The sequence below is a fragment of the Ambystoma mexicanum genome, chromosome 5p (assembly GCF_040938575.1).
Source record: "Ambystoma mexicanum isolate Mex_15411 chromosome 5p, UKY_AmexF1_1, whole genome shotgun sequence".
NCBI lineage: Eukaryota > Metazoa > Chordata > Amphibia > Caudata > Ambystomatidae > Ambystoma > Ambystoma mexicanum.
This window is the reverse complement of record NC_090930.1, coordinates 67,663,923-67,691,864: the sequence shown is the minus strand read 5'-3', so window position 1 is coordinate 67,691,864 and position 27,942 is coordinate 67,663,923. Positions and strand designations below refer to the sequence as shown.

The 27,942-nt window shown below is 47.0% G+C and overlaps 1 protein-coding gene across 3 annotated transcripts in view; it reads left to right on the top strand.

Moving 5' to 3' along the window:
- Positions 1-27,942, top strand: part of LOC138480733 (arf-GAP with Rho-GAP domain, ANK repeat and PH domain-containing protein 1-like) — a 691,830-nt gene that overhangs the window by 583,274 nt on the left and 80,614 nt on the right. For all 3 annotated transcript variants that reach the window (XR_011274121.1, XM_069612452.1, XM_069612453.1), the window contains 2 exons: positions 2,304-2,493; positions 11,024-11,069. Coding sequence is in view for 2 of the 3 variants with exons in the window: in XM_069612452.1 (XP_069468553.1) it covers positions 2,304-2,493; positions 11,024-11,069 (236 nt within the window). In the remaining variant the exon portion in view is untranslated. The remainder of the gene's footprint in view (positions 1-2,303; positions 2,494-11,023; positions 11,070-27,942) is intronic.

Genomic DNA, 27,942 nt, shown 5'->3' with positions numbered 1-27,942 from the left:
TCCTTTTTAAACAGCTATTAATATTTCTGTACAAAGTTATAATGAAGAGAAGAATTTCACCAATGCCCTTTTTAGCGCTGCTGGACAAGCAATGTTGTTGCCTCCTTTTTAACACCAACTTCCTTCTCGGGCTACTCTTTAAATAGTTTTGTCTTTTGTTCAGCCACCAACCAAGTATCTTCCAGTTCTACCTCTATTGCATTTGACAATGTACGTTCCTGGCCAATCGCTGGATCTCCCACACAATAGTCATTCATTTACAAGTCTAACTTTAAAGATGTTATATCAGCCCCTTTTTCCTCTTGTAGTTATGGTTATTCCCAAAGGAACCGTTATTTCAGTCTCTTTGGGCTGGGGGCAATACGTGTTCGTTCTTCGCAGTTCAATGTTATAGAGGTTTACTACTTGGATTACAAGATACAGTGGGCCTCATTCCGAGTACGGCGCTAACCAATGGCGCTATTAACGCCTTGGTTGACGCCGTACCCGGACCGGCAGCGCCTTGGTGGATGGCGGAATTACCGCCCCATTCCAAGGTTGGCGGGGCAGTAATTCCCCAATCCCCATTTACCCTTCCCCATTCCCATTCTTGCCCCATAGGGCATAATGGGAGTGGGGAAGGTGTTAATTACGCCACCGTAAATTACGGTGGCGTAATTAACATCAAGGTCCCTTAGCGCCATGGTTTTTAACACCTGCTAAAAGCAGGTGTTAAAACCTCCATGGCGCAAAGGGAACTCGGAGTATGGCGGTAAGGGATTACCGCCACCGCTCTCGTTAGCGGTGGCCGCTATCCCTTACCGCCATACTCGGAATGAGGCCCAATGTTTTCAGTTCTTTACCAAGGCTTGGTATTTGTTTTAGAGTCACTTTTATGTACATGCAAGCACTCTTAACAGTGTTAAAGCTGTTGGAAAATGTATTAGGTTTAAGCTTCCTTCCTCAGCGTATTCGCTTGTATGCGAGTGCTACATTTGTTGCAGTCGATTGTCTGACATGCTCCGGTCAGCTTTGTTCAGTTTCACTCATTCACGAGTGAAAAGCAACTGGTTACAGTTGCCAGCCTGCATTGCCTGACGGCTTGAGAATGCGTAGCAACACTTACCGGCTCCTCGGCCTCTGTCACAGGCTGCAGGGCTTCTACCACAGGTTTTTTCTTGACCAGGCACGCTCCTCTCTGCAAGCTGCCTTTGCTTCCACCCCACAGGCACGGATCTCACCTCACCATGACCCCCTGGAGCACGCCAGCCTCCAGGCATGGTCTGCTGTATGCTTTTCACTGCAGAAACTCTGCAATTAGGTTCACCTGTGGTAATGTTTTCAGACTTCACGCTTTCCGCCACGCCACCTCTGCAATCCAGACTTTGGGGGAAAAGGACTAACTCAGGATTGGAAACTGGAAGAGTGGATGTTAAATCCCAGTGTTCCTTCTTTCCGCCCACTTCTGTGGATTTCGCCAGCAATGTGTTTTCCTCTGCCCCCTCCTTCTGCCCCAGCAAGTACTTCTGCTGCTATAACTTCTCCAACCACGACTGCTTCTATTGGCCTGCACCTGAGGGAGCCTTTTAAGCCTCCCAGCCTCCCTCAGGTGTGGGCTGTTAAGCCTAATTGCCTGACCTCAGACCTGCACTGCTCTTCAGTCCTCTTCTTCGTCCTAGTACTCCTGGGATTATGGGACTTGGAATCCCAGGCAACAAACTTAGTTCCAAGTACTTTTTTTCTATTCTTAACTTTAGAACTATTTTGCTCACAAATTTTAAAAGATACTTGATCATCTTTAATCACAATAGGGAAAGGAAGTTTCCCCAAGCCACCTTTTACCGATTTCCTTTCTCCATACCTTTGGGAGTAAGGGGTTGTTCAGTCACGTTAGGTGTAATGGGTTCCTCCTTAAGTGTGATATTTAAAGATGTTTCATTCCATTCACCCATATTTCACAACTTAATACGAGGATCGTACATATTATAATGACAATAGCCATTGTATGTTTTGGTAGCTGTTAAAGGTTATTCCCTTTCAAAGGAGGATACTGTGTCTCATCCCATGGAATCCCTTTACCTCCCAGAGCCTTATCGCCTCCCAGGTGATCCTCCCAAGATACTCCACCCCCAAGGTCAGGATGAGGGAGTGTCTGCCTTTCCTTGGCCCTGTGGGAAGAGACTTTAGGCAGGGGTACAGTGAGGGATCCATAGGATTCATCAGAATCCTGTTTATACCCAATGTGAACACTCACAGCTGCTCTTGGTGTGATTTTTCACTGTCCCACTTCTCTGATTCTTTGTGACTCTCGGTCCCTTTTCCAGATCTTGCTGCCACACAAGGGATATAACACTGGTGTTGTTGAGAAGAGTGAGAGGATGACGCAGATCAGGATTTTAGCAGATGGATCCGAAGAAGGAGAGGAGGCCTGGGCTCTACTGAGGCCGAAGGACATGATGATACTCAGCGCAAACCTCAAGGAGACCTGTGCATTCGCAGCCATTCAGGACATAAGTGAGTGCACAACATCTCGCCCCCTTTGAATCATTATTGCCACAGAAATCGAGGTGGAGAGTGCATGCCTTTTAATGTTCCGTTTTCTAGCTGGGAGATGGTGATGCAGAGAAATGTCTCCAAGATCACACAGGGTGTTAAAAAGGGTGGATGTCGAGACTTAAAAGGTGGACCTACGGTCACATCATCTCATTCAGGAACCCACATTTTCTGCCTCTGCAGAATGCCTGACTCTTACATAATTTGAGAGGAAAATATTGAATGGAACTAAAAAAGTTCTTTATGTCTGAAATGTACAAATTGAATAACAGTGGTAGCAACAAAGCCATATAATTAGTGCTGATCTCATTTGCCTTTTGCGGCAAGGCATACTCTAACCTTAGTTTGTGCATAAAGTAAGATTATGGGGGGCTTACCCGTCACCAAAAGTCCTTGGGCCTCATGTGGGGAGCACCAGTCTTGGCTTGATAATCACACTGCTCACTAATCACTCAGGTGCCTCCTCGGTAGAAGACTTGGTCCATTATTTTTTTATTTTGGGTTTTGCTTTAAAAAATAAACCTTGCAGAAGTTACAAAAGTAAACACATAATAGATGGAGAGAAAGAAGAGACAAAGGAAATACATTTACAATATATACAAAGTGCAGAACAATTCATAAAATTCAATCTGTTCATAATATATTTGGTTTTAAATATGTTCTAAATTACAGGATACAAATAAATATGTAAAAGGATAACATTTCAAACTATTTATAGTACATATTTAATGAATGCTTCTTCCCAGTAAGCTCAACCCCACAAATTAAATGTAAAACATAATTCAAAAAGAGTTACTAAAAATCTACTAAGGGCCAATGTTAAGGAAACATTATCCCCTAGCATCATCCTCTCCCACAAGCCCTCACCCGTATCCACAAATGAGGAGTTTAGAAATATATCAAAATGCCTTTGTTTCTGGTGGCTGGTCTGAGAACAATAGATAACAAGGGCCCTCATTACGACCCTGGCGGAAAGTGACTGACCGGACCGCCACAGCGTAAATAGCGTTTCCGCCATTGCACGAAGGAGCAAAGTGCGGCCCATTCCGACCCATCGGGCACGAGCACCACGGCATGGCGGAAGTGCAAAGTCCGCGATGGCGGAAATGACCCCAAAACGGCCCACACCGCCGCCGTACGGCGCCCTAGGTGCAATACCGCCACCCATCACAGCGGACACCGCAGTGTGCGCCTACCGGAAAGTACGGTGACCGGAAATATACGGAAACGGAAGTAAAAACATGGGCCCGGAACGGGAAACATCCCGCCATACACCTATAAAACCACTAAAACCACACAACCACTAAAAACACCACCCTGAGACACACCCCAACCCGTCATCCACCCTAGCGAAACCAAGAAAAATGGGAAAAGTAGCGAAGAAAGCGTGCGACCGCAAGCGGCAGGTCCACTTCTCCCGTGAGGAACTCACCGTGCTAACAGAGACCCTCCAGGAGAATGCTGCCGTCGTCTTCTGCACGCAAATGACCAGGACGGCACTTGCAAACAAGAAGGCCATATGGGCTCTGGTGGCACAGCGGGTAAGTGCGGTGGGGACCGCACCCCGCACCCCACAGCAATGCCGAAAGCGATGGGACGACCTGCGGATACGCGTCCGCAGCATACTCTCTGCCAACCGCAACATTGCCACAGCCACCGGGGGAGGTCCTGAATCACCCATCAAGTTGACCCCCTGGGAAGAAATCTGTGCCTCCACCATCGGAATGGAGAGCATAGAGGGAGTCGGAGGGATGGAGAAAGGAGTGCAGACATCCGAAGAATCAGGTAGGTGGGCCAGATAAAACAATGCCAAATCCACAAAGTCCATCCATGTGAAGTACCATGTGTCCACATAGTGCAACAGAAACACATGTCCAGGAGAACGTCCACACACATCGGCCTGATAGCGCACGTTAAAACCCACAATAAATACATAAATAATTAAAAACCCCTAAAACACGCACTACACGTGCAGCAGGCACACCCTAACTGCAGGCTGCCAAACAACTGCACCCTCACTCCACACACAAATGAAAGCACCTCCAAGGCCCCGACCCAAATCACCCTCAGGTACCACCCCAATGCATGTGATACAATGCCATTCCAATTCCCACAGACCCATCAATAACCCTCGCCCTCCTTTACTCCACCACAGGGTCCGATCCAAACGACGAGCATCAGGACACCCCTACCAGCACACCTGCAAAGAGGGCCAAGACCAACGGCCAAAGACCCTCCACCTCAGCTGCACGCATCAAGACACAGCAGCAGCACAAATCAGGTGGCAGCACAGAGGAGGGAACATCAACAGGCACCCCAGCAGCCAGCATGCCCACACCACCACCACCACAGGTCCCCCCAACGGATGCCACAGAAGGCACTGCCTCTGGTGGCAGCAGCACCATAGGTGACACCCCATTGATGGCAGCATGCTCCGACACAGAAGACGGGGATGTCGAAGTCAGATCCATCCATGACCTGTCTCAATCCCCCTGTCTGTTCCATCCCGTACACCATGAGGATACCACGCAGGGGCACCCACAAGACGACGACTGGCCATCCCCCACAAGCCCTGTGGCAAGGCAACATGAGGTCACCAGCCCCTCTGTGACACCCCCGCAAATGGCCATGGCCCAGCAGAGGCAACAGTCCCTCGACCAGTTAATCGTGCAACAGCAGCAACTGGCCACGCTCCTCAAGGACCATGCCGATGAATGTGGGGGCACTAAGGCAGACATAGAAACATCAACTGAGACACTTAGGGCAGAAATGGAGAGAGGTACAGAGACACTAAGGGCACAAATGGAGAGTAGCACCGAGAGCCTGGGAGTCCAAATGGAGAGAAGCACCGAGAGCCTGAGGGGGGAACTGCATGCGACGTCCAAGGACGTATGTGCCGAACTTGCCGCAGTGCGCCGTGTGCTCACTGAGCTCTCGCAAACCCTTAGGGACATGCATGGACGTGAGCAGGCAGAGACATCATCCGTTGCAAGTTCCGTCCAGGGCAGCCCCCAACGTAGATCTGGGAGGAACCTGCGCTCCACAGGCAGGGGTGCCCCTGATACCCGCAGAGGGGGCTTGCAATAGTGACTGCCCACTGACAATGAGCATCTTTGGACACTGGTGTTCGGGGGGGAGGTAGGAGGGTGGAGGGGGTGTGTTGGGCTCACTTGGGTGGCGGGTCGATAGGGTGTACAACATGATATCACATATGCCATAAACAGTGCACGATCAACCAATGAGATGTGTGGACATTGATCTTTGTGTACTAGGCCATCATAGGCGTACAGTCCATATTGTGCATGTCCCAGACACACACAGTGCCACGAGTCCCGTGTCCATGTATCAGCCACCAGGCGTGAGTGCTAGAAGCATACATCAATGAGATGCTGACGAATGTCACGGCCCTCCGGTGCCTCGCAGACTCCTTGAGGTGCTGCCACATCCCCACCCTCATCATGACCATCATCAGGTGCTTGCAGTTCTGCGTCAGGGGGCATGGGCACATTTCTACGTACGCACATGTTGTGGAGCATGACACATGCCATCACCATCTTTGCAACCTTCTCATGGCGGTACAGGAGTGCCCCGCCAGACCTGCTGAGGCAGCGGAAACGACCCTTCAGTAGGCCGAATGCCTGTTCAATGACTACACGGGTACGTGAGTGGGCATGGTTGTAGTCCTCCTCATGCTGGTCCCGTGGGTTCCGGACTGGTGTGAGGAGCCATCTCTTCAGTGGATATCCAGCATCACCTGTATGTGGACGATAAACGTATGATGTGGAATGCCATTGCTACGTACGCACACCCCCCCCCTTCCTGCCAGGTCATTGCCGAATCACATACCCCACATTATCATGCATGTAATGAGACTCACCGAGTAGCCAGGATCTGTTCCCTGCGTGTCGCTCCATGTAGCGTGGTATTGTAGAGTTCCTCAAGACCATAGAATCATGGGTTGATCCAGGGAATCTGGCACAACAATGTGTAATGATCCTGTTGGAGTCACACACCATTTGTACATTCAGAGAATGAAATTGTTTTCGGTTGCGGTACTGGGCCTCCATGGCATGTGGGACGACCAATTCCACATGGGTGCAGTCGATGGCACCAATGCAACCCGGTATGCCGGCAAGTGCATGGAATCCCACTTTTGTGTTGGTAATTTCCTGCTCCGAGCGTGGTAGGGAGATGTAGTCGTCTGCGTGCTGCAGGAGGGCATCGAGCACTTGCAATAGTGTCCGTGAGAACAGTGGCTGAGAAATGCCATGCAACTGTCCGACTGTGTGCTGGTAGGTGCCTGTGGCCAGGAAGTGTAGTACAGACACCACCTTCAGTAGGGGTGGGATGGCGGTTGGGCTATCTATCATGCTGACAAGGTCAGCCTGTGTCATGTCCACAATGGTGGCTATGGTGTCCCGGTCCAGACGGTAGAGGGTGTGGATCTGCTCATCAGTGAGGTTGAACGGATGTGCTCGGAGGCGTGGGATTGCGGGCTGCCTGCGTGGTGGTAGTGGCTGTGCTGGCGGCCCTTGCTGGCCCTGCCTTGCCCTCCTCCTCCTCCTGCGTCTCCTCCGTGTGGCCGGTTGTAGTTGGTGTTCGTCTTCTTCTTGGAGTTGGAGTACTTGCAGTGCTATCATGTCCCCCAGGGCCAACATCGCGAGTCCTGCCGGTAGCATTTCGGTGTGGTTGTGGGAGGAGACTGGGTGTGCAATTTATGTGTTTTCAGGCTGTATGGCCTCCACCTGTGGTGATTCATTCCACCTGTGCAAACTGCTCTCCCCTTTGGCCGAGCACGTCCCGCACACAACGCTGCAATTCGTCGAATGGCATCTTGCTATTGCAATCATGTATTTGTACCCGATGGCCGTGTAACATTGGTTGATATGTTCATTCTGCTGTGGTCCCATTGTTTCACATTCTATCTGTGCAGTCGCGAACAGACTTGTGAAGGGTCAGTGGAACGTAGTACTCGAGTAACGGTGGACACTCATGCATCACTGTACCGAGTTGCAACGATGGGCGGGGCGTCCCATTTGTGGGTGAAGGCAGTTGCCATTTTCACACACAGCCGCACTCGATGGATTAATTAGTGATTTCAAACGGCCACAGATGCCTCTTCGACGTGATGTTGCAAATGAGGAATTCGAAGGGCGGCGCTTTCGGTTTTCAGCTAGCGGCGAGGAAATGCCCACAGGTCTGACTGCAAATATAACGTACTATTGTTCAATGTCCTTGGGACAGGGGCCATGGCGAGGATGCAATGATTGATTTGAATGGTTTGGGATGCGCAATGGCGACGTGGGCGATGAGGCCGGACGTTCCCAAATACATGTTACTTCACTACACTGGAATTACGGGCTGGGGCACTGTGGATTTTGCAGGCTGCATAACGCACAGACTCAATGGATATTTCTAATGTTATGTGAGTAAATATTCAGGCGTTTTAATCCCGGGATGAGGGAATGATGAATGGATGCATGGGCAGGTGATTTGATACAGAGTTTGCCATGTACAGGGCTTCTTGGAATCTATCCGCCTCCCCTACGCTATGTGATGCAGGGCTGCCATAGTGGGACCATCGTCTATCTGGCCTTGTTGAGCCCTCCCTGTCTCGACGCGCCCTCAGACACTTGTGTCCATGCACGTTACCAATCCCATCTGATGGATTCTGTTTTGACAGACGCATGCACAGGTACACTCGTTTGTGATGGTGTTTACACCTCGATATAGATAGTTATGAGTCGCAAGTGGTTTTTGGGTGGTGATGAACCTTTGGAGTGGGCTAGCATGCATATGGCTGTGGATTTAGTGTGATCATTGAAGTGAGTTGTTCGAATGTAGTTCTGATGGCCATTCTGTTCTTTTTCTTTTCTTTTGGTTGACAGGTATCTCCTCCCCTTTTGCCACTGCCATCTGTATGCCACTCCTGCAGATGGCTTTTACTCCCGACACCTGCTGCTTCGTGTTAATCAGTGGAGCAGCATTACGATCTTATGGGACGATCGCCAATGGGCCACATGCCCTTACGCAGTACTGGTGGCTCGGAGCAACATTTCGGCCTTTCAGCTGGACTAGTGCCTCCCCATTGGGACGGCCCTGCGGTTCTGTGCGCTTCCATGTTGCCTTTTCGTACGTGAATGTGGCTCTGTGTACCATGATGGAACAGGGGGTCACGCAAGTAGTGGCTGGTCATTTCTTGCGGATGCAGCCCACAATGGTGAAATGTGTTTTGGAGTTCATGGCCTGATGGCTGTATGGGCTTGGTGATTTTGTTGTGCATTAAATTTCTATTCTGATTTGGCCCGTGTAGCGTTCTTCTTTGCAAGTGATGTGGCATATTCCTATTTGGGGAGCGATGTATTGTGAGGAGATCTGCATTGGGTTCCAGCTTCGGAGTTTAGTTGCGTGGTACTGTACTGGGCGCGTTTGCCTACGAAGCCCGTGAGGTCAGGGATGGGGGCTGCCAATATGACTGTTTGAATGTTGTCATGCTCAGGGGCGGGGGATTGGGTTTTGTGTAACAGATGCCGGTCAGCCAGGTGGACTGGTGGAATGATGTGATTTTCGGAATATTGCTGGTCACAGGTGCCTGTGTTTGCGTGCGTTTCTTGGTGGGGGACTGTGGTCATGTCCATTGGGATGGCTTCTGTATTCGTGCCATCTGTGCCCTGCAGCTCCCATTGGCCCCTCTTGTGTTTCATTTGTTCGTTGGCATGCATGGGTGACTTGTACATTTCAATGGTTGCATTGTGACTTCATTGCACCTACGGGGAGTTGTACTTTGTAGGCAGGGAGCGGTGTACAGGCACTCAGTGGGGCCGTTTACGGTTGATTCGCGATGCCGTACTTCTCACCATGGCGGAATGGTACATTCCGCCATGCTTGATGGCGTTAGGTACATGTCCGCTAGGGTCGGAATTGGCGTACCCTTGCGCCATGGTGGTGTTTACGGTTTTGCATGGCGCGCGCGCGCGTGCTTGGTGCAGTTAGCGTTGGCGTTCACTACGGTGTCGCTAATGGCTTCGTACTTTGCGGTGACGGGTCATAGTCGCACCGAGCGCTATTCGATGGCGGTATTGCATTTCCGCCATCGTTTTCCGAATTCCGCCAGGGTCGTAATGAGGGCCAAGGTGTTTTTGGGAATCCATTTCCTTTTCATTACCACACCATCTGAATGTTATTTTAGCTTTTGGAATAGCCATTCTTGACACGGGACAATCAAGTGTTGGGAGTTGCTTTAATTTAAATCTGATGTACCATCCCCTCAATTTATTATAAGGAAATAAATATAAGTTGATAAAAGAATCCTTTTCCTAATAAACATTGAAAATTCAATATATTGTGAGTAGGAATTTGTCATATCCGTGGTTAAACACCAATCTCTTATCATATAGTTTCTTCTCAACTTTCGTTGGATCATTGATCAGTTCTAAAATATCAGTGCATAAGAGACGATTAAGAGGTTTAGTCAAGTTTGCCACTGAAACCACTGAATTTTCAATTTCAATTGTAGTAAAATCTTCAAATAAACTATTGGTGGAGGGAGTCACACATATTGGCTCACACACAGACCTGGTTATGATATTATAAGTTATTTATAACACGCTTAATACCCAGAGGTTTCTAAGCACGGGCCCGGGGATCGAACCTGTGTGGCACAGTGTCGTCTTGCTTCCAAGGCAAGCACGTTGCTATCCTCCCGAGACAAATGTGTTGTGTCTTCTGCACCACTGGATTCTATTCAGTTATTTTCCTCCAGGATAATTACTTTGTGCACCAGTTCCTGTGAGCTAATGTAGACAATATGTAGGCAGCCTCCAGTTATTGTAGAACCAAAACACCTTCCCTAAATAAGCGATTCATCTGATGGCCCTCCACAAAGTAGGAGACAGTGAGCTCTTGTGACTGTGCGGATCACCTGTTGCTTGTTTTAAAAAGTGGGAAAGAAAGTGTGGTTCACTGGGATATCCCTTGTGAAGAGAGGCAGAAAGAACCTGGCCGCACATACTGAGTGGTCTGTCACAGAGGGGATAGAAGACGGCCTTTGCAAAGAATGCCGCTTTAAGTTAACGCCAATCATTTGTGACACCAAGATAGGACAATGGCCTCTACAGTAGAAATACCCCACATTTGCCTCCAAATTGAAGATCCATGTGTGTAAATACTGCCACGGAGGGCTAGGGACTGGATCTGGAACATTCTTTATTCTTTATGCATGGTTTGTTACAGCACCTTATGCTCTTTCTTCTTGTTATGCTCTGCTCTGTGGCCTAATGTAATTCCTACAGTGCAAAATAGTGTACCCGAGAACCTCCTGTGAGTCTGTATTCTCCTTTCACTCATATGCGTATATTCTTGTGTGCTCCCATCAGTAACCAGCAGCACCAGCCTTACCCCATGTGGCCCTTCCAGAATTGCACAACACCATTGCTCCCCTTTCTCTAAACCTCGCTCTGTGACCCACTGTTTTTTTCTTTTTCCCCCTTAGGGTTTAATGTGGAAGCATGCTTGATGAGCATCCAAACTAAGGAGAGGTAAGTTGGGGTAAGTTGGGGTTAGTTATAGGGTCTTGGTGGGTTGTTGTTGTTTGTGCCTAGAGTCTCCAAGGCAAAGGAATGGTACTTCAAGACTGCAGGCCAAGTCGCTGGTTCAGAGGTGCAAGGTTTAGGCATCATTTCGGGCCCCTTGAGAACCAGATCTGGCTTGACCACGCTAGCGCTAGCGGATACATGTCACGCTAACCTTCAGCCTAATTTGGGGTTAATTAATAGCAAACATTGATGCAACTGGAATGAAGTATGATACGGAAACATGCAGGGATATTGCCATAACTGTATAAGACAAAATTGCAAAGGTGGAGATCATTTAGGGTCAGAGATGGTGGAACAAAGAGACAAACAGGTTTAATGTTCCTTAGCTGTTATATGTTGTATGTATTATGTCTGTATATATGTATCTATTGTGACAAATCCCAGGGTATTGTCACTGTTCCCATGGGGGAGCCCATTCCCATGCGGCCAGGGATGTGAGCCTGCTACCCGTTAGTTCCCCTGGTGGTGGTACTCAGTGGGTGGATCTCATGGGAAGGGAAGTCCTGCATGGGACTAGTGATGATGACCTAGGGAGAATACAGTATTTGCCCCCTTCATGTCTGTCCCCCCTCTGTCCCCCTATGGCCCCTCACACCTCTATGTACCTCTGCCTCTGTAGAGTAGAAGATCCGATTCACTCCTTCATACTGGGATGAGGAAGAGTGAGCCTTACCTAGGTGGAGTGCATGCAATCACTGGCACAAAGATCAACCAGAGCGGCCAGAGCCCACCGCGAAACCAACATATACGCGGTATAGCTTACTAGAGGCAGGGTTGGTAATAAAAACAACAGAAGGACTCTATACCTCGTCAAGCCAGCCCTGAGCAGCGAGGAATGGAATGCCAGTTCCGTGGCGAGAGACCCGTGGAGAAGAGGATGAGACGCTCTCTATGAGGCACAAGTGTCTCCCCTAGGTCCGTGGAGTAGGACCTTAACCGGTGTCGGGGAAGGAGAAAACCTGACTGGCAAAGCCGAAGAAAGTGCAGTCGAGGACGCGAGAGAACCTACTGATGCAGAGTCTCTGAGAGCAGAGCGCTGACCGTGGAAGCAACAACAAAGCCCCGCTCCAATCCCAGGACAGACCGGACCGTGACTGCATTTCCCAGAGATAGGGAAAGGGTTGGGCCAGCTGGTGGGACACGAGGGGGCCAAAGAAAGTAAAGAGACACATACTAATATCCTGGGAGACAGAAAAGGATAACAAGATAACTACTAAAGCTGGAACAAAAAGTGAGACACAATGCTGGCAGGAGAGTACACCAGGTCTGTTCGATTGGTCACTAAGCGAAGAAGGGATATAGGTCCAACAGAAGCAATACACCAGAGTCTGGGACCCATATGAAGTCGGCAAAGCATACATAATGGGGGTCAAGGAACCACACAAGCCTGAAGAAGCAAAGGGTTACGGGCTGAGGCCTAAATCAAGTTGGGGAGGTCCCATGGTAATCTAATGGGGTCCGGGACCCACACTGAAGAGAAACAAACTGCAGAGCAAGTTGTGGAAATCCTGAAACCACCCAAAGGGGACTGGGAACCATATAAAAAAGAAAGAAAAGTGCTAGAAGCCAAACCAAGGGGTTGAGGACCCAGTGCATGGAAAAGAGACATTTTCTAGAATTCTAAGTTCTACTGTCAAGTCTGGCAGGATGGGTAACCAGATTTGAGGTGACAGTTGTGAACTGGAGGAGGAACAGGGGAAGAAACTCCTCCCTGAAACCTGGGAACAGTGTTTTGTGTTTTGGATGTGTTTTGGAAATCTACAGTCCTCTCTGGCAGGATAGTGAACCCGATTTGGTGCTACATTTATAAGTTGGAGGAGGAGCAGGGGAGGAGACTCCCCCCTGATCCTTGGAATTTGTGTTTTGTGTTGTTGAAAATCTACAGTCAAGTCTGGCAGGATAGTGAACCAGACTTGACACTACATTGGTCAGCTTGAGGGAGCAGGCGAAGGGACTCCATTTTGGCATTTCAGAACTGTGATTTGTATATGTTTTGAAGAACAGTCAAGAGGAAAAACATTCAAGGGAAAGAACTTTTAAGTTAAAGTTTTGCTCCTTGTGTTTCCTATTATGAACTGAACAATCTAATTCATATCCAGCGAAAGTGTAGCCTCCTCCTTGATTAATAAGAGACCCAGTTCTCCTTCATAGGTCTAGTGTTCGGAGGGATGGAAATAGGTTTGCACACAGGGCGGTAGACACTTTGTTTTATGGACAGCCATGGTATTTTTGTTGAGGTAGAGCAACCTGTCATAGAGGTAGGGTAAGATAGGTTTTCGGTTTCTTTTACTTTTATATATAAAGGTGTTTGCCAACAGAGATGCCATCACTGTGTCCGACTCGTACTTCTGCGGCCTTACAGTGTGCATCTCTGAGATATGTATATGTACAATGTACTCAGTACCTCTGCTTCAAAGTGTCTCGTCCAGTGTTGAATGCCTTAGGAGGCCTCCTAAGGACTCCACAAATGAAGGCAGCGACCCTGAAATGCCCTCTTCTACTTACCTGATAGTCATATCCTTTGTGTTTTGGGGTTTGTTCCTCCTGCTCTGTGCTCTGCCTACTGTGCCCACTCTAGTTGCAAGGCCCAGTGTCACACAAGCAGCAGGTGGAGGGTTATGGATCGTGGTTTTAATTTCCTTGTGTTTCTTAACTAGTACCGTGTCAATGTGGCCTTTCCTTTATGATTGTATCTTGCCAAGCACGTACCATTTGAATCAGTTAATTTCATAAGTGGGTTCCCCAGCTGAGCAAAGTGCCGTTCTCTACATTCTTTGATTTAGGGTAATTTCTATGAATGGTAAATGCTTGTCCAGGGTGTGGAATCTTTGCTACCAGAGATGCAGGTATGTCTTAGGAAATGCAGCTACACCGAAGTCCACTGAGAGTTGGTGAATGCAATTATAAAACCATTTGGCCGCATGGGGACACCAATTTAAGATTCATTGAGCAAAATACTTCAAGCAAAATCAGTACAACAAAGAGAGGGTGTTAAAATAAGATATCTTAGTAATGGCTGTAAAAAATAAAAGATCTGTCAAAGAATTGTAGCAACTACAAATCAAAAACAAAACTACATTACATAGTTTGCGGTCACATGGAAAGAATAGAAAGTCATTAGGAACGGGAATGCTCAACACCTTTGGCTGTGGAATGCCGCTTCTAATATACAGGGGCTTATTTTCACCCTTTGGGTCCCTCTTTACGTCAATTGATAGGTTGGTGTATGAAGTTATGAAAAGGCCCAGCTTGAAGAGTCGTCTGGTCCCCTCTTTCTATGCTTCTGCTATGGGGCTTTGTTGGCATCTGAATTCATGATCGTCTATGGACTATGGACGCGTTAGAGCACGTACCAAAGGGCTCTATTGGGTCGTAGGTGGCCACCGCCTGATTAAGTGATCATGAGCCGAAAGCAAGGGCCTCTAATGAAAACAAAGGTCACGCAGCACGCAATAGAGCCTGATAGTCTGGAGAGGGTGAATCAATGGAGGCCTCACCTGGGACTTCAGGTCACTGAGCTCATCCATCTCTCATTGCCCAGCGCTCAGTGTTTACAGATCAAAAAGGTAATGCAGCCTTTTACAGGCAGTTCGAGCATCCATTCCAAGATTGCTGATTGGATACAAATCTGGAAACAGAAGAAGAAAGATGATTGTGATGTCATCACTCCTTTCCCAGAGGTAACCTCTCCTCATGTGGCCAGGGGACGGCAGCCGCTACCTCATCCTGACCCTGGGGGTGACTATGTGAGGGAGGATCACATGAGAGGAGGCGGCCCTCAGAGGGATGGACTGCATCATCAGATGAGACATGGTATCACTTGTTTCCTTTTAGGCATATCCCCTCCATTCCCCATGCCTTGATGGCATTTTGTGATAACTCCCCACAATATCCTGCAAAAGCTTCTGCCAGAACATGTAAACATTTTGCACCTAGTAAAACAGCATGTACTGGGACGAGGGAGAGGACTGCCATGAGAAAGAGTGTGAACCATAATGCGCAGTTTAGTGGTGTGAAGGAAATGATTGGCCCAAGACGTTTCCCAGCCTGGTGGCAGGAGTTCAAATCGGCTGCTCCGGGGAAAATGGAGAGCGCTTCCTTTTTCCAAAAGTCGTCTTGGAAACAGACTAAAAACGCTGGTTGCAGTGCAGCACAGACAATGCACAAATCCGGGAGAGAACCTGGAGGGCAGGTGAGTGGAGACCGTGAGAGAGAGAGCCGACCCAAGCACTCCTGGTTGGTCAGACCAGAAAGTAGAGGGGACCGAGAGCTGGGGCCGTAGAGCACTGCTGGCGAGAGGAGAGGTCAGAAGCGAGCTCCAGACCGGCTGCGTAGTGAAGTAGTGCCGGTTGAAGGCAGAACCGCCTGATGAAGGAAGTTGCGGCGGGAATTGGAAGCCAGGAGGCTTTGTTCCGATGCAAGGAGTGAGAATGCTTTGTGCCGCTGACTGGGGAATGCTGCTCGAGACCAGCGAACACAGAGGCGAATACCCGAATACGTACGAGTGGCGTGAAAGGACATATATGTTGTCAGTGAACCCAGAGAGAAGAATGGGACACCAAAACTGAGGCAAAGAGACCCTGAAAGAGTGAATTGGTTGCTCTCTAGCAGTCCTCATAGAAATCAGTACTTTGTCGTGAAGTAGCTTGGGGAAGACCCATGCCCCCTTAGACTGAGTGAAAAAGACAGATTGAAGTCAAAAAGTCCTGGCAGGAGAGTTTACCAGGCGAACTGCGAATCTGGGATTCACACCCATAAGGAACTATACAAATAAACCTGGCAGGAGAGTATATGAGGTGATTTGCGAGTCTGTGACCCGCACCCAAATTGTTTAAAGAACTGAGAGAGAACCTGGCAGGGGAGTATACCAGGTGTTTTGTGAGTCTGGGCCTCACACCCAAGTTGTGTTGTCTTAGAAGGAGAATCCCAAGGAAGACCCATGCCCTTAGGATCTGAAATATATTGAATGTGATAAAAAGCCTGGGGAAGGGAGCCATTTCCCCTGCAGTGGTTTGCAACTCCAAGAGGAGGGAGTTATCCTCTTGGGCTTTAATGAACTTGGTTATCCTTTTGAACTTTTGTTTTTGCTGAAAGGAAACCTGGGGAAGAGAGCCCTTCTCCGGAACTGTGAAGATTATCTATTTGGAACTTTTGTTAGAGTTATACCTTTTATTGAACTTGAACATTTTTAAAAGCCAACAACCATATCCTTAACACCGTAGAGTTCGTTTTTAGAAGGCGAGGGAGAGGATAGGATTTTGGACACAGGAACATTTTGCTTTGGACATCTTGCCATCTGACAGACTCTTAGTTTTGGTTAAAGTAGGGAAATACCTCTTAGATCGGGGATAGTGAGGCATTTTCCAACCCCTTTAATGTTTAATAAACATGTATGCCAGCCACCATGAGTCCTCTGTGTCTGAGTCTTATTCCTAGTTCCTCACATGATGCATTAAGTGCAACCATGTATTGAAGTTTTCACGTTCTTTTGTGGGGTAGGTGACTGCCACCCAGGTTGGTGGATCCAAGCTTAATGTGAGGGCTTAGAACGAGTATAATGGTCACTAAGCAAAAGGTAGAGTCTTATAGCAAGGCCTCTTATGCAATTAGAGCTTGTGCCAGGGTAAGCAAATGAAGCCTCATCTGAGGCTTGTCCATGTGTCCTTGACAGGGCCCAGTGTTTGCACGTCACAAAGGAAAGCTTAGAATGTAACTTTTGCAGGAGTGTAGCACCACTATTCCAAGCTTCCTATAGAGCTCGCGAGAGAACTGGAAACCGAGTGAGGAAGAACCATGGAATGCAGCTTCTGTAGTACGTAGAGCCTGGATTATACACTTTCTAAAAGGAGACAAAAACCAGCACTAATGGTGTTTAGAACCCACATTTTATACTTTCTGATTGCCTAAAGAGGAGAAAGATGCTCTCATGTTGCTTCAGGTTGAAACATTCCTTCTCTAGGGCTTTGTTGAGCCATGAATAAAGCAGGAGGTTCGCTTGTCCTTCTTGTACCTCAATTCTCAGAAGCAATGTAGTTTACCATGTCTGCACGGTGCAATTCCAAGGCTAAACTCACTGGATCAGATCATCACACCCCGCCATGGAGACCATTTCTCTCTGTAGGATCTTTGGATAAGTGTCGGGATTGAGAACTGAGTTAGCTGGGATCCACTTTATCCTGTTGCCAAAAGTGAACTTTGCTTATCTGTGCAGATGTAGGTATTTTTGCATAAGTTTGTCCATGTTTGCCAGGATTTGCTTCGTTATCATGCACCACATCCCTTGTCACCTTATCTTTTATTTGCAGCATTTTGAATCCTGGTTTTGGGATACAGTCTCATGTTACTAAAGTTGTAGGTCTGGTTTCCTGTCCAGTGGTTGTGTTGAGGTTTTGCCAGGGCATTTTTGTTCTCGCCTCTGGAATTTGCTACGGTCTCACTGCTTTGAGAATCAGGGGGATTAAATGTCTTGGTGTTGACCGTGCAGTTTGTTTCAGAAGGTTACTACCCATAAAGGTAGTATCGTTGCTGAGATAGGGCTGTAAACAGACGATTCTTGCCCCTGTTTAGTTTGACTGAGTGCAATTTTGTCTGTCTGGCCAGTTATGTACTCCGTGCAGGGTTCCTAGATCTGGTTAGCCTCTGTCAATCCCTAGGCTTGAACCAAATGTATGCTGTGACTGTGGGCAGAGCAGTTCTCCTGCACCCAGGTCTCGCATAGCTTCAGCCATCTGTAGCCATCTGAGTCTGAGCCAGAAACATGTTTCCATGCTTTGTCAGATCTTGCAATGGGTGTTTGCTTCAGGGAGTTGTCAGAACCTCCAGGGAGGTAATAGGTCAGGTTGACTTTGCCCGATATTGTTCCGCTTTGGATCCGTTTTGCAATTGATTATTTTACTGCATCAATGGGGCATGTTGCAAGAATGTAGAAGAATGTTTTAACCAGCATTACCTCAGCCAAAGAAAGGCAATTATAGACAAACAAAGTGAACGTGATTTACAAAGATCACTTGCAGAAGTAGAATATAACCTGAATTGCCTACGCCAGAGAACAGCAATTAAAGGAAACCAAAGATGGCAGAATAGAAGCTCTCCTTGTAACCATTATCAAAGGGGGAGAGATATATATTCTGCATCTTTATAGAATAAGTTATAAATCCATTGTAGCTGTTGGAAATCCAAAGACGTATCCATAAAACCAGAGTTGATTTAACTTTCCTCACCCTCGGTAGGGGGCCACCCTTTAGTATAAGGAGCTGTAAGAAGTGGTTGCGCCTTGATTGGGAGCATATATATTGATCAGGTTCACTTCTGCCTTGCACAGAAAGCCATGCATTAACACCATCCTCCCCTCAGTGTCTGCGCAGACCTCTACCTTTCGGAAGGAGACAGTTGGGGCAATCCAAATACGCACACCTCTCACGTAACTAGAATAGACTCAACTGACCCATACCCTTTCCCTCCCCGTTTCTTTAAGATCTTCACCTGCCTTGCCGCCGTGAGGTGTGTTGCCTGCAGCAATGCTATTTCAATCCCTTTCCACCTCATGTATGACACCACCCTAATCCGTTGAACATAATCATTCAGTCCACGGATATTACAGGACAACATTTTCAGTACTTCTGCCTTTTCAGTTTCCACGGCTCTTCCCCGTTGCACCTCACTTAAGTAAACATACTAGGCGCCCCCATTCACAACCTCTCCTGTCTGTCCTGAACCTCCGACGGTCATTGGTATATATGATCAAGCCATGTAATAACCAGAACAACCGAAACTGAACTGTAACAAACAACCCATCAGAGCTTTTCTTTAGAGGCATAATCACCAATTAGTCCTAGACTACTAGGAACCTGGTGAGTCGATACCAACTGGTATCTACCAATGCTTCCAAAGGGAAGTAGTGGCTAACTGGAAGCAAACACTATACATACAGGCTTGTGTCCTTAGTCCATTAACCCCTGTGCTAAGGTCCCTGGAGTAAACTGGAAGAACAATAAAAAAGAAGCCCCTATACTGCTTCGTCCATTGGAGTCGCTTAGCTATAGCGCTCTCTGGTATTTCTGCATCCAAGTCTTCTTTCCTGGTGTGACATTATTGTCTTCTATACATTGTCATGTGTTGTTGTCCCTCTCCTCAGCCATCGGCTTCATCACATTCACGTCCATCCACGCATTGATCTCTTCAGGGGTATAAAGAAAACACTCTTCCTCCTATGTATTACTTTAAGTTTTGCAGGATATAGTAACATATAATGTATCCCTTGTCTGAGCCTTTCTTTCATCAGGATAAACTGGCCCCTTCTTCTTTGGACCTGTAAAGTATAATCCGGATAAATTGCCAGCATGGCAGATCCGCTCCTGATCTCTCCTCCCCCCTCTCTCTGGAGAAGGCCAGGATGTTGTCTTTATCCCTGAAGTTTAGCATATTGGCAATAATTGGCCTTGGTAGCGCCCTGTGGTGACTCTCTGACCAATGCTCTGTGGGCTCTCTCCACCATGAATCCTTGCAATAGTTTTCCCGGGCCAATTTCAAGAATTAACATGTTTTCTACATATGTAGTGGGGTCTCTGCCTTCCGCCCCTTCTGGTAGTCCCAAGATCCTGATAATACTTTTCCATTCTCCCCCTTCTGCGTCCTCCGCCCGATCTTGTAGCAGCTGCACCTTCTTTGTCTAAGTCTCAGACCGTCATTTGCAAATGTTTTGTAGTGGTCGGCATTTCTTCTACCTCTCCCTCCGTCTCGCTCACTCTGCTTGCCAGATTCTGCATATCCTGCCGCAGAAGGGTCACATCACATTTAATTTTGTCAATGCAGGATTCCAGTGGCGACCTCAGATATGCGATTGCTTCTAGCACCCTGGCGTCTGCTCCCTCATTGGGGGATCCGTGGTCGTTTGTTCTCGGTCACCCCATATCATATTTAGAGTCTTGTTTTGGCTCTCCCTTTTTAGCAAACGTATCCATTCTAGTTTGCCGTGATTTTGTTGAGGCCCTTTTCTTGTCTCTCTCCAGCATATGGATATCCTGCTCTCCTAATTATTGTTTAGTAGTATCACACTTAGGTTTGTACACTACCACTGCGTCCACTTCTTTAATGTGCATGGTCCCTTTATTTTCTGTCCTTTGGGGCAACAAATTCTTGAGCAGACTGTTCTCTTACTCTGCCTAGGAGCAGTCCCTATCTTCTATCTCATGACCCACTTTACAGTCCTTTTATTGGGCGTGCAATCATATTTCTGCCCAAGCTCAGATATTCCTTGTGGAGCGCACTATGCCATCTCCTCTGGTCTTCTGTGTGCACTCCCCCTGCTCGGGTCACCAAGGATATATCTCGAGGATGTGCTCTCTCTTCACCTAGCACCTGGAGTGCAAGTGGGATCGCTCTATTAGTCACCTGCAGTTTTATGCCCTGTCCCAGCACCACCAGTCCATGCAGCGTCTTATTACAGTTCATTCCTTGATTGCACCCGCCATTTTGTGAGTATGCAATGCCAACCTTCTAACTCCCAGCAATCAGCACCCTGCAGTAGAGCCCTTTTACGTAAGTTATTGGAGAGCCCTACTGCCCTGCATGAGATGCAGCGCAGGATTTAGTGTACCATATGTGTATGGTCAAATGTTTGGAGTTTCTTTCCCCGGCAGGTCTGCGCTCTTGCCTCTGCTCGCCCTTGCCGTTTTAGCCAAGGGCAATGCTCTCTCACTTTCACATGAAGTGCACCTCTGTGCTGATCTCAGGCGAGCGGTCCTACCTTCTGCTGGGAACGGGGCTCACTTTTAAATACTCAAGCTTCTTCCTTCGGATTATCGTGCGTGGCGTCACCATCCAACTCTGCCCTCACAGCACCACAAGCACTGCAGGATCCGAGCCTCCAGGTCTTTGCAATCTCAGCGATCGATCTGTCTGTTTGTCCCCCCGTTTCGATCCGCGATTATTCAGAGCGTGTAGATTGCGCCAGCCATTTTGGACATGCTCAGTGCCAGCCTTTCACTTTCTTCCAGCACAACAGCAGCAACAGAATTCTCTTCACTTATTCAGAGAGCCTCCCCAGGTTCTACAGCATGTTCTGTGTTCTTCGCTTACTTGCTTATTACCCTCTGGATTCCAGAAAAGCTTCTCTATGTCGGATCTGCTAAGGAGCTCCGAACAAAGGCATCCTTCTAACATCCCTGCTGGCCACATCCCCCAGACTATGAAACCTCCTCAACATCAGCATCAGACTAGCCCCATGCTCCTACAATTCAGAAAAGAACTGAAGACCCACCTCTTCAAGGAGTCTGTCCTCCTGAATACCTAGGCCATCACTTAGCACCCCGCACCACCTGACTTGCTAGACGCCATCCAACCCCTACTCCCAGCCACCCTGTACAGCTGTACCCCTCCTCTCTGTCCCTCTGTATCATCCCCCCGCTGTATATCTGTCCTGTTGTTAACTCTGAAAGGCACTCAGATATGCATCTTTACTGTTGTACACCTCTGCAAAGCTCTCCGTTGCTTCTCAAAGCTAGGTCTGCTCTCCATAAATACCATATTAATAATAATAACAATAATAATAAAAGGGCCAGGAGGATAGCTCAGGGACCAGGTGCTTGTCTTGGAAGCAAGACAATGCAGAGCAAAACAGGTACATGTAACAAAAGATAGATACATTTTATTAATTAAAGGCTATCAGTAAATCATGTCAGGTCCAGGCTGCCCAACCCAAGATTTCTGTTCGAGAGGATCTGCACTTGAACAATGATCTACTGTTATTTAGACAAAAAAACGTTTGGGCTAAAATAGGAACTTGGCTCTTAATCCGCAGCACTTTGATTCCTGAGTGGTTATTAGGGCTATATATATATCAGCGTTAAATGAAATTAAAAGGGACACTGAGGGTTCCACAGGTTTGCATGAAGGAACCATAAGATAACCTGATCAACTACCAATAGTCGAGAGCCCCGATAGCTGATCTTGGCTGTTCCTACACTGAACACCTCCATCATCCGCTTGCTCTTGTTTTTCAGAATGTACAGGAAGCGATTGCTTGGCAAAAGGGTCTTTTCCTGTGCTGTGTTCCTTTTCTCTGTGTTTGCATGCCTCATGTGTACTGGTGTTTCCACTGGGATTTCTGCCATTTCATAACTTGTTGGGCTAGGGTAAGCGTTGTAAGCGTGGTAGGATGCAAGTTGTGCATTGTTAGGTACGATTTTCATATCAATGATAAACCTTCCTGACCTGTGTCTACCCCAGAACTTTTTGCTTTGACTAGGTAACTACTTTACCTTGTCCCTAGGTGGAGGGGATTTTTTTCCCCTGTCACCCAGCCTTTTACTCTTTTTATGAGTGACCTTTTGATGTCTCTCCATAGTGTATGGTAGAAGTTCTAGTTTCCTACAACGTTGGGGCTTAGGCTGGGTTGCCCCTATGGGCTCCCCTGTTAATTTCTCTTTCATGTACTTGGGTGAACTACAGTTCCCAAGTAGTAAAGAGGGATTTTCATCCCCCTTTACATTTTATATAGTGGGCCTCATCACGACTTCGGCTGTATCCCGGCGGTAACACCACTGGTTTACTGCACAACGCTAATAGCGCTACCACAACTCGGTTTGGCGCAATTTGCACCGGATCACGAGTTACGGGGGGCGGTAAATCCCCATCCCCCATTGGGTCTGTAGGGCCCATGGGGTTGGGGAGCGCTTTTCCCATCGGCAGTAATTGCACCGACGGTAATACCACCGAAAGCGTCCCAAAAACTGTAATTTTTACCTCCAGCAAAAAAGTGGAGGTAAAAATGCCATTTCACGCCCAACTTGTGATTTGGCCAGCCCTAAAATGTGGCGGTAATACAGTTACCGCTGCATTTAAGGGCTTGGACAAACTCGTGATGAGGCTCAGTGAGCCAGCACACCCCACCTTATGTGGAGTGCTGGGGGATACAATGTATCCTCTTTCTTACTTACCTGTAACATTTTTGTTAAAATTGCAAGTTTGCTTTTTACTCACAGGCTGTTCATTCAGCCTTGGTAATGCACAGAAGGGCTACCTTTTTTCTAAAATGGTGGGATCCTTCTTAATCGCCATTTTCTGCTTGCTTTTAGTTTCTGGGGTGTTCCCCTACCATTCCAAGCAGGAGAGACCTCAGTCAGAGTTTTGTCTTCAGTGGGAATCCTTTGTATTCCCTGCCAAGGCTCCAGAGTGTTTGAGAAGGCAGGAAGGGAGAGAGGAGTCAAAAACTTTGCAGCCCTTACTCTTTCACCTTGCCTGAAAGGAACAAACAACCAGTGGGGGGCTGCCTGTCCTGATTAGACAGCAAGACCGCCACTTTCTGTAAAATGCAGGGAGAGATTGCAGGTGTTCTGTAGTTCCTGTTAAATACTCTGAACCTGGAAGCTGCTGACAAGTCGACCACTGGAGCTGAATCCGATCTGAAGAGGAAGAGGAAGAAAATGCGGCTAAGATAATTTCCAGCTACCGGAGAGCCTGCTGTGTAACCGGGGCCTGCTGCAGAACTTCCTTCCAAGCAACCTGGGGACACTGAATACAACAACCCCAACCCAGAGTCTGGTGAGATCCACTAGACTCAAGAAGACCTGAATTATGAGCCAATACCCTGGGACCATAAGCCAGTGTGCATTGCACGGTCTTCCGAATTGAGATGAAACTACCTCCAGAGACATGAATCGAGTCAGGAAAGTGCCCTCAACCGAGTGCTGGACCTTGCAAGTGACGAGAATACGACCAGCAATATTCAGTCTTCTTCTGGCTCCTGAAAATGGTGCCAAAACCACAGAGCCACATGCAGCCATGAAGAAACTCAGGCCTTTTAGCCTTCTCTGTTTGCTGAAAACTCCCTTCCAGTGTCCTGTCTTCCGTCTTCATGACAAAGGAATCCATTGACTCGGTTTTGGCTGCAGATCCTGGAGTCTACCCTGCTGCAATTCTTCTTCCGTGCTGAGGTACTGTGTTGGGTGGGGTATTTACCTACCTTAAGTCTTTGTGATTCCTGTGTAGCTTTGGGGTGTTTCTTGTGATTGGGAGTCCTCACCCAGTCCACCCAGGCCCACTGCTGGAATCCTCCTAAGGTGTCTTCTCAGAAGTCCCTGGACCATTTCAACCTCTCTAAAGTGTAACTGTTTGAACAGTCTTCCTTGGGAACTCTGACTTTTGATACTTCTGTGCCTATCCTAAACTGTTGGACACTAGAGACCTAGTGACCCCCCTTCTGCCACTGAGAATACTCATGCTCCAAGAATAAGGGAAAGACTTTCTAAGGATTGGGCCTGTTGCCTAGAAAAGAGAACAAGTGTTTAAAAGTGTACTTACTTGTAAATGATTTACAAAACGTCTTACTTGCCTTGAATGTGTTCTGCCATTCTGGAAAGTATATGTAAGGTTATTTTACTCGCCTGTGAATTGGTTGTGCCTCTTCCCCGAAAAGTAATGTTGTTGACTTCACTTAACCATTTCTTTCAGAATATTAGTGTAAGTTCACCAGCTGGGTTTTGCTTTCCCTGGTCTTTTTTTATTCAGATTCTAAAGCTGTGTATACATACCTTTAAGTTGCTGGTAGCGCCTTTAAAAAGTATATGTAATGTTAAATGTTAAAGGTATTTGTACCGCGCACCGTTACCACCAGAGTGGTCCACAGGCGCTCTGGCGGATCTGAAAAAGAGAGTGTGGAGCTAGGGAGGAGTGGGGGAGTTAGTAGGGTGTAGTGGGAATAGGAAAGTGAGAGTTGTGATGTCCTGTTGGCAGTTTCATTTCGGTGTGCACTGTTCGCTGAGCTTAAGTGCGGTTTTCCAGTCTGTGCAAATTCCCATGTGTTGTTAGTCTGTTGTTGCAATGTGGTGAAGTGTGTGCGGATTGCTGTGCCGAGAGGTGGTTGTGTGAGTTTCTGTATGAGAAGTATATGCGGAAAGTTGAGAATTGGGTTAGCAGGGTTTTCCTTACCTCTTTGTCTTTGCGTTTCTGTGCTCAACATCTATGATTACCATGTGTGTTTGGTATTGTAGTTTGTCGGCCTAGTTGGCAGGCCTATTGAGAAGTGGCAGTTTTCCTCTGTGTTACTCTAGTGGTATGTGTATCTGGCTTAGGCCGGCGTATTCCCCCTAGCTGGGGCTGAGGATGTTTAGGTTAGAGGATTATAGTCCCTCCCTACCCATCCAATGTATGGATCTTACCTAGCTAGGTTTCCTCTGTGGATTAGCGGTATGTGGACATGGGTGATTGGGCGCCGCCCCCGCCTTCTGGTTAGGGATGATTAATTTAGGGGTCCTTGGGATTCCTGTTTCCCATTGGGTCTATGCTTCCTCGTCGTTGCCTCATGTTTCTGGAGCAAAGAGCCACATTTGGAGTAGTTTTCTGAATTCCAGATGATACCTTGTGTTGCTGTTGTTTTTTTGTCGGTGATTCCATGTTATTGCTGCCAGGTGAGAGAAGGATGATCCTCCAAATGTTCTTTTATTGTATGGTTTTGGTTCTAAGCGAATGTCGTTACTTGATCTGAGTGGTCTTGTTGGATGGTAGATGGTTATTTTCTTCTTTAGGAACTCTGCTCCTTGGCCGTGAATTGCTCTGTGTGTTATGCTCATTGTTTTGAACTTTATTCGCTGTTTTATTGGTAACTGGTGTAGCAATTTCAGCACTGGGGTAATGTATTGTCTTTGCGGTAGTTTGAGCAGGAGTCTGTACACAGTGTTTTTGATGCACTGCTGTTTTTTTAATAGTCGTTCTGGCATTCCAAGGTATAGGCTTTTGACATAGTCTACTCTGGTCATGATGAGTGCGATGATGGTGAGTGATTTGTGGGTGAAAGAGGAATGGTAGGATCCTTTTTACTGCATGTAGGAGAAAGAAAAATGTCTTGATAATAGTGTTTACTTGTCGCGCAGGTGTTAGTTCGTAGTTCATTAAGACTCTCAAGGTCCTTAACTATCGTTGAAGGAGTCTGTGCTGTTCCCAGTTCAGTCGGCCATGGGATGTAGTGATTCTTTTCCCCGCTTTTGGATATGATCATTATTTCTGTTTTGTCTGGGTTGAGTTTGAGGCTGTTAGTGTTCATCCAGCTGTAGAATTCTTGTATGTAACCTTCCAGCGTTGTGTTTCCTTCCTGTGTATCTTGTATTTTGTAGACAATCTGTGTGTCATCAGCATAGTTGTAGCAAGTGAGGTCATGTTTTTTAATGCGCTTGATTGCTGGCATCAGGTATATGTTGAAGAGCAGTGGGGAGAAGAAGGGTCCTTGTGGTACTCCACAGGTTTAAAGTGTAACATTGGGGTTTTGCTTTCCCTGGTCTGCCCTTATACAGATTCTAAAACAGTCTTAGGGTTTATACCTACCTTTAAGTAGCTGGAGGCTCTTTTAAAAAGTATATAGGTCTTACACACCCCGATTAGCTGCTGGTCTTCTAAACTTGTAACCCTGGGTTGTGCTTCCCTGAATTGATTTTGTGCTATTCTAAAATAGTTTCATGAAGTCCTTACTTACCTTACAAATTTACTTGTCTGCCTTGGGCCATCCTAAAATAAGTTTGAAAGTTATTGCTCACCTTAGCCTGTGTTGCGCTGACCTGAAAAGCAACTGTAATAGTACATGACAAAATTAGGTTTCACCTGCTTAGAATAGCTGTGTGCCATTCTTAAAAAGTGTTCTGTAGGTGTAGCTGACCTTGGTCTGCCTGGTGCAATCCTAAATTAGTGTAAAGAGTTCTTGCTTACCTTAGTCTTGTGTTCCACGGAGCTGAAAAGCAACTGTAATGATATATTACACCCAAAGGTCTTATTAATTTAGTATAACTGTGTGTTAACCTGCATAATAGTTATAGGTTTCTACTGTTCCTTGAATGACTGATCCACCATTCAGAAAAGTATACTTGCAGGTCGATTTACTAAGTGATTTCTATGCTGATTGTCACTGCATAACTTAGAGGGTCTACTACCCTTGTATTACTGAAAGTAATCATAAAGTACCATATAGTTGTACTCCCCTATACTAAATGTGTATGATAAGGTCTGACTTGCCTAGAAATACTTTTAGTGTTCTAAACAAGGTTTATTAATGCTTTGTTCTGTGTACCTTTAAGCATTGTGTTGTGTTTTCATAATGTGTTTATCACTCTATGACAAAGTACTTACCCCAAGATTTAACTTGGCCTGACTGTATTTATAATAAACCTTTTATAATACTTTGGGTCGTAACCATTTCTTTTGGACCCTTGGTATAGTACAAGTTCTTTTTACCTTCCTACAGCCCTCTCTCTCTCCTAAGATAAGCCTGGCTGCTCTGTCTACGCTACCACATACTAAGTGTGGAGTTTTGTAATGTATTGCTTTACTAAGCCCTTAGTTGGACTTCAGAAAAACTGTCCTAACACACATCAGGGCGGTTAGCCTGGAGGCCATTTGTTTTTACACTTTAACAGATTTTGCTGCCTTCACATATTTTTGGGAGGGTTCAGGATTTTCATTTGAAGACAGGTCTTCAGAGACCCAAGTATTGTTGAGGGCAGGTGGGCAGATAGGTCATCGCATAGCGCATACATCTCTGCTGAGGAGCTGCTGCTTGGACAAGAGTTCAATACACCTCCAGGCTGACTCTTACATTGATCCGTCCGAGGTTGCAAATTGGGTACCACCGATGGGAGTAATAGCCATGGTAAATCAATACTGTTGAGCATCAGTGTGACTGCCCTTCATTTTTGTTTTCATTTTCATTTTTAACAGTGTTCATGAGAACCCCATGACTCTTGTCCCCCTTTCCTCAAAAGAAAAATACCTTTAAAATAGGGCTTAAGAGGGAAATTGCACGAGGAGGAATGCTGATAGAGTAAAACTGGGAAGG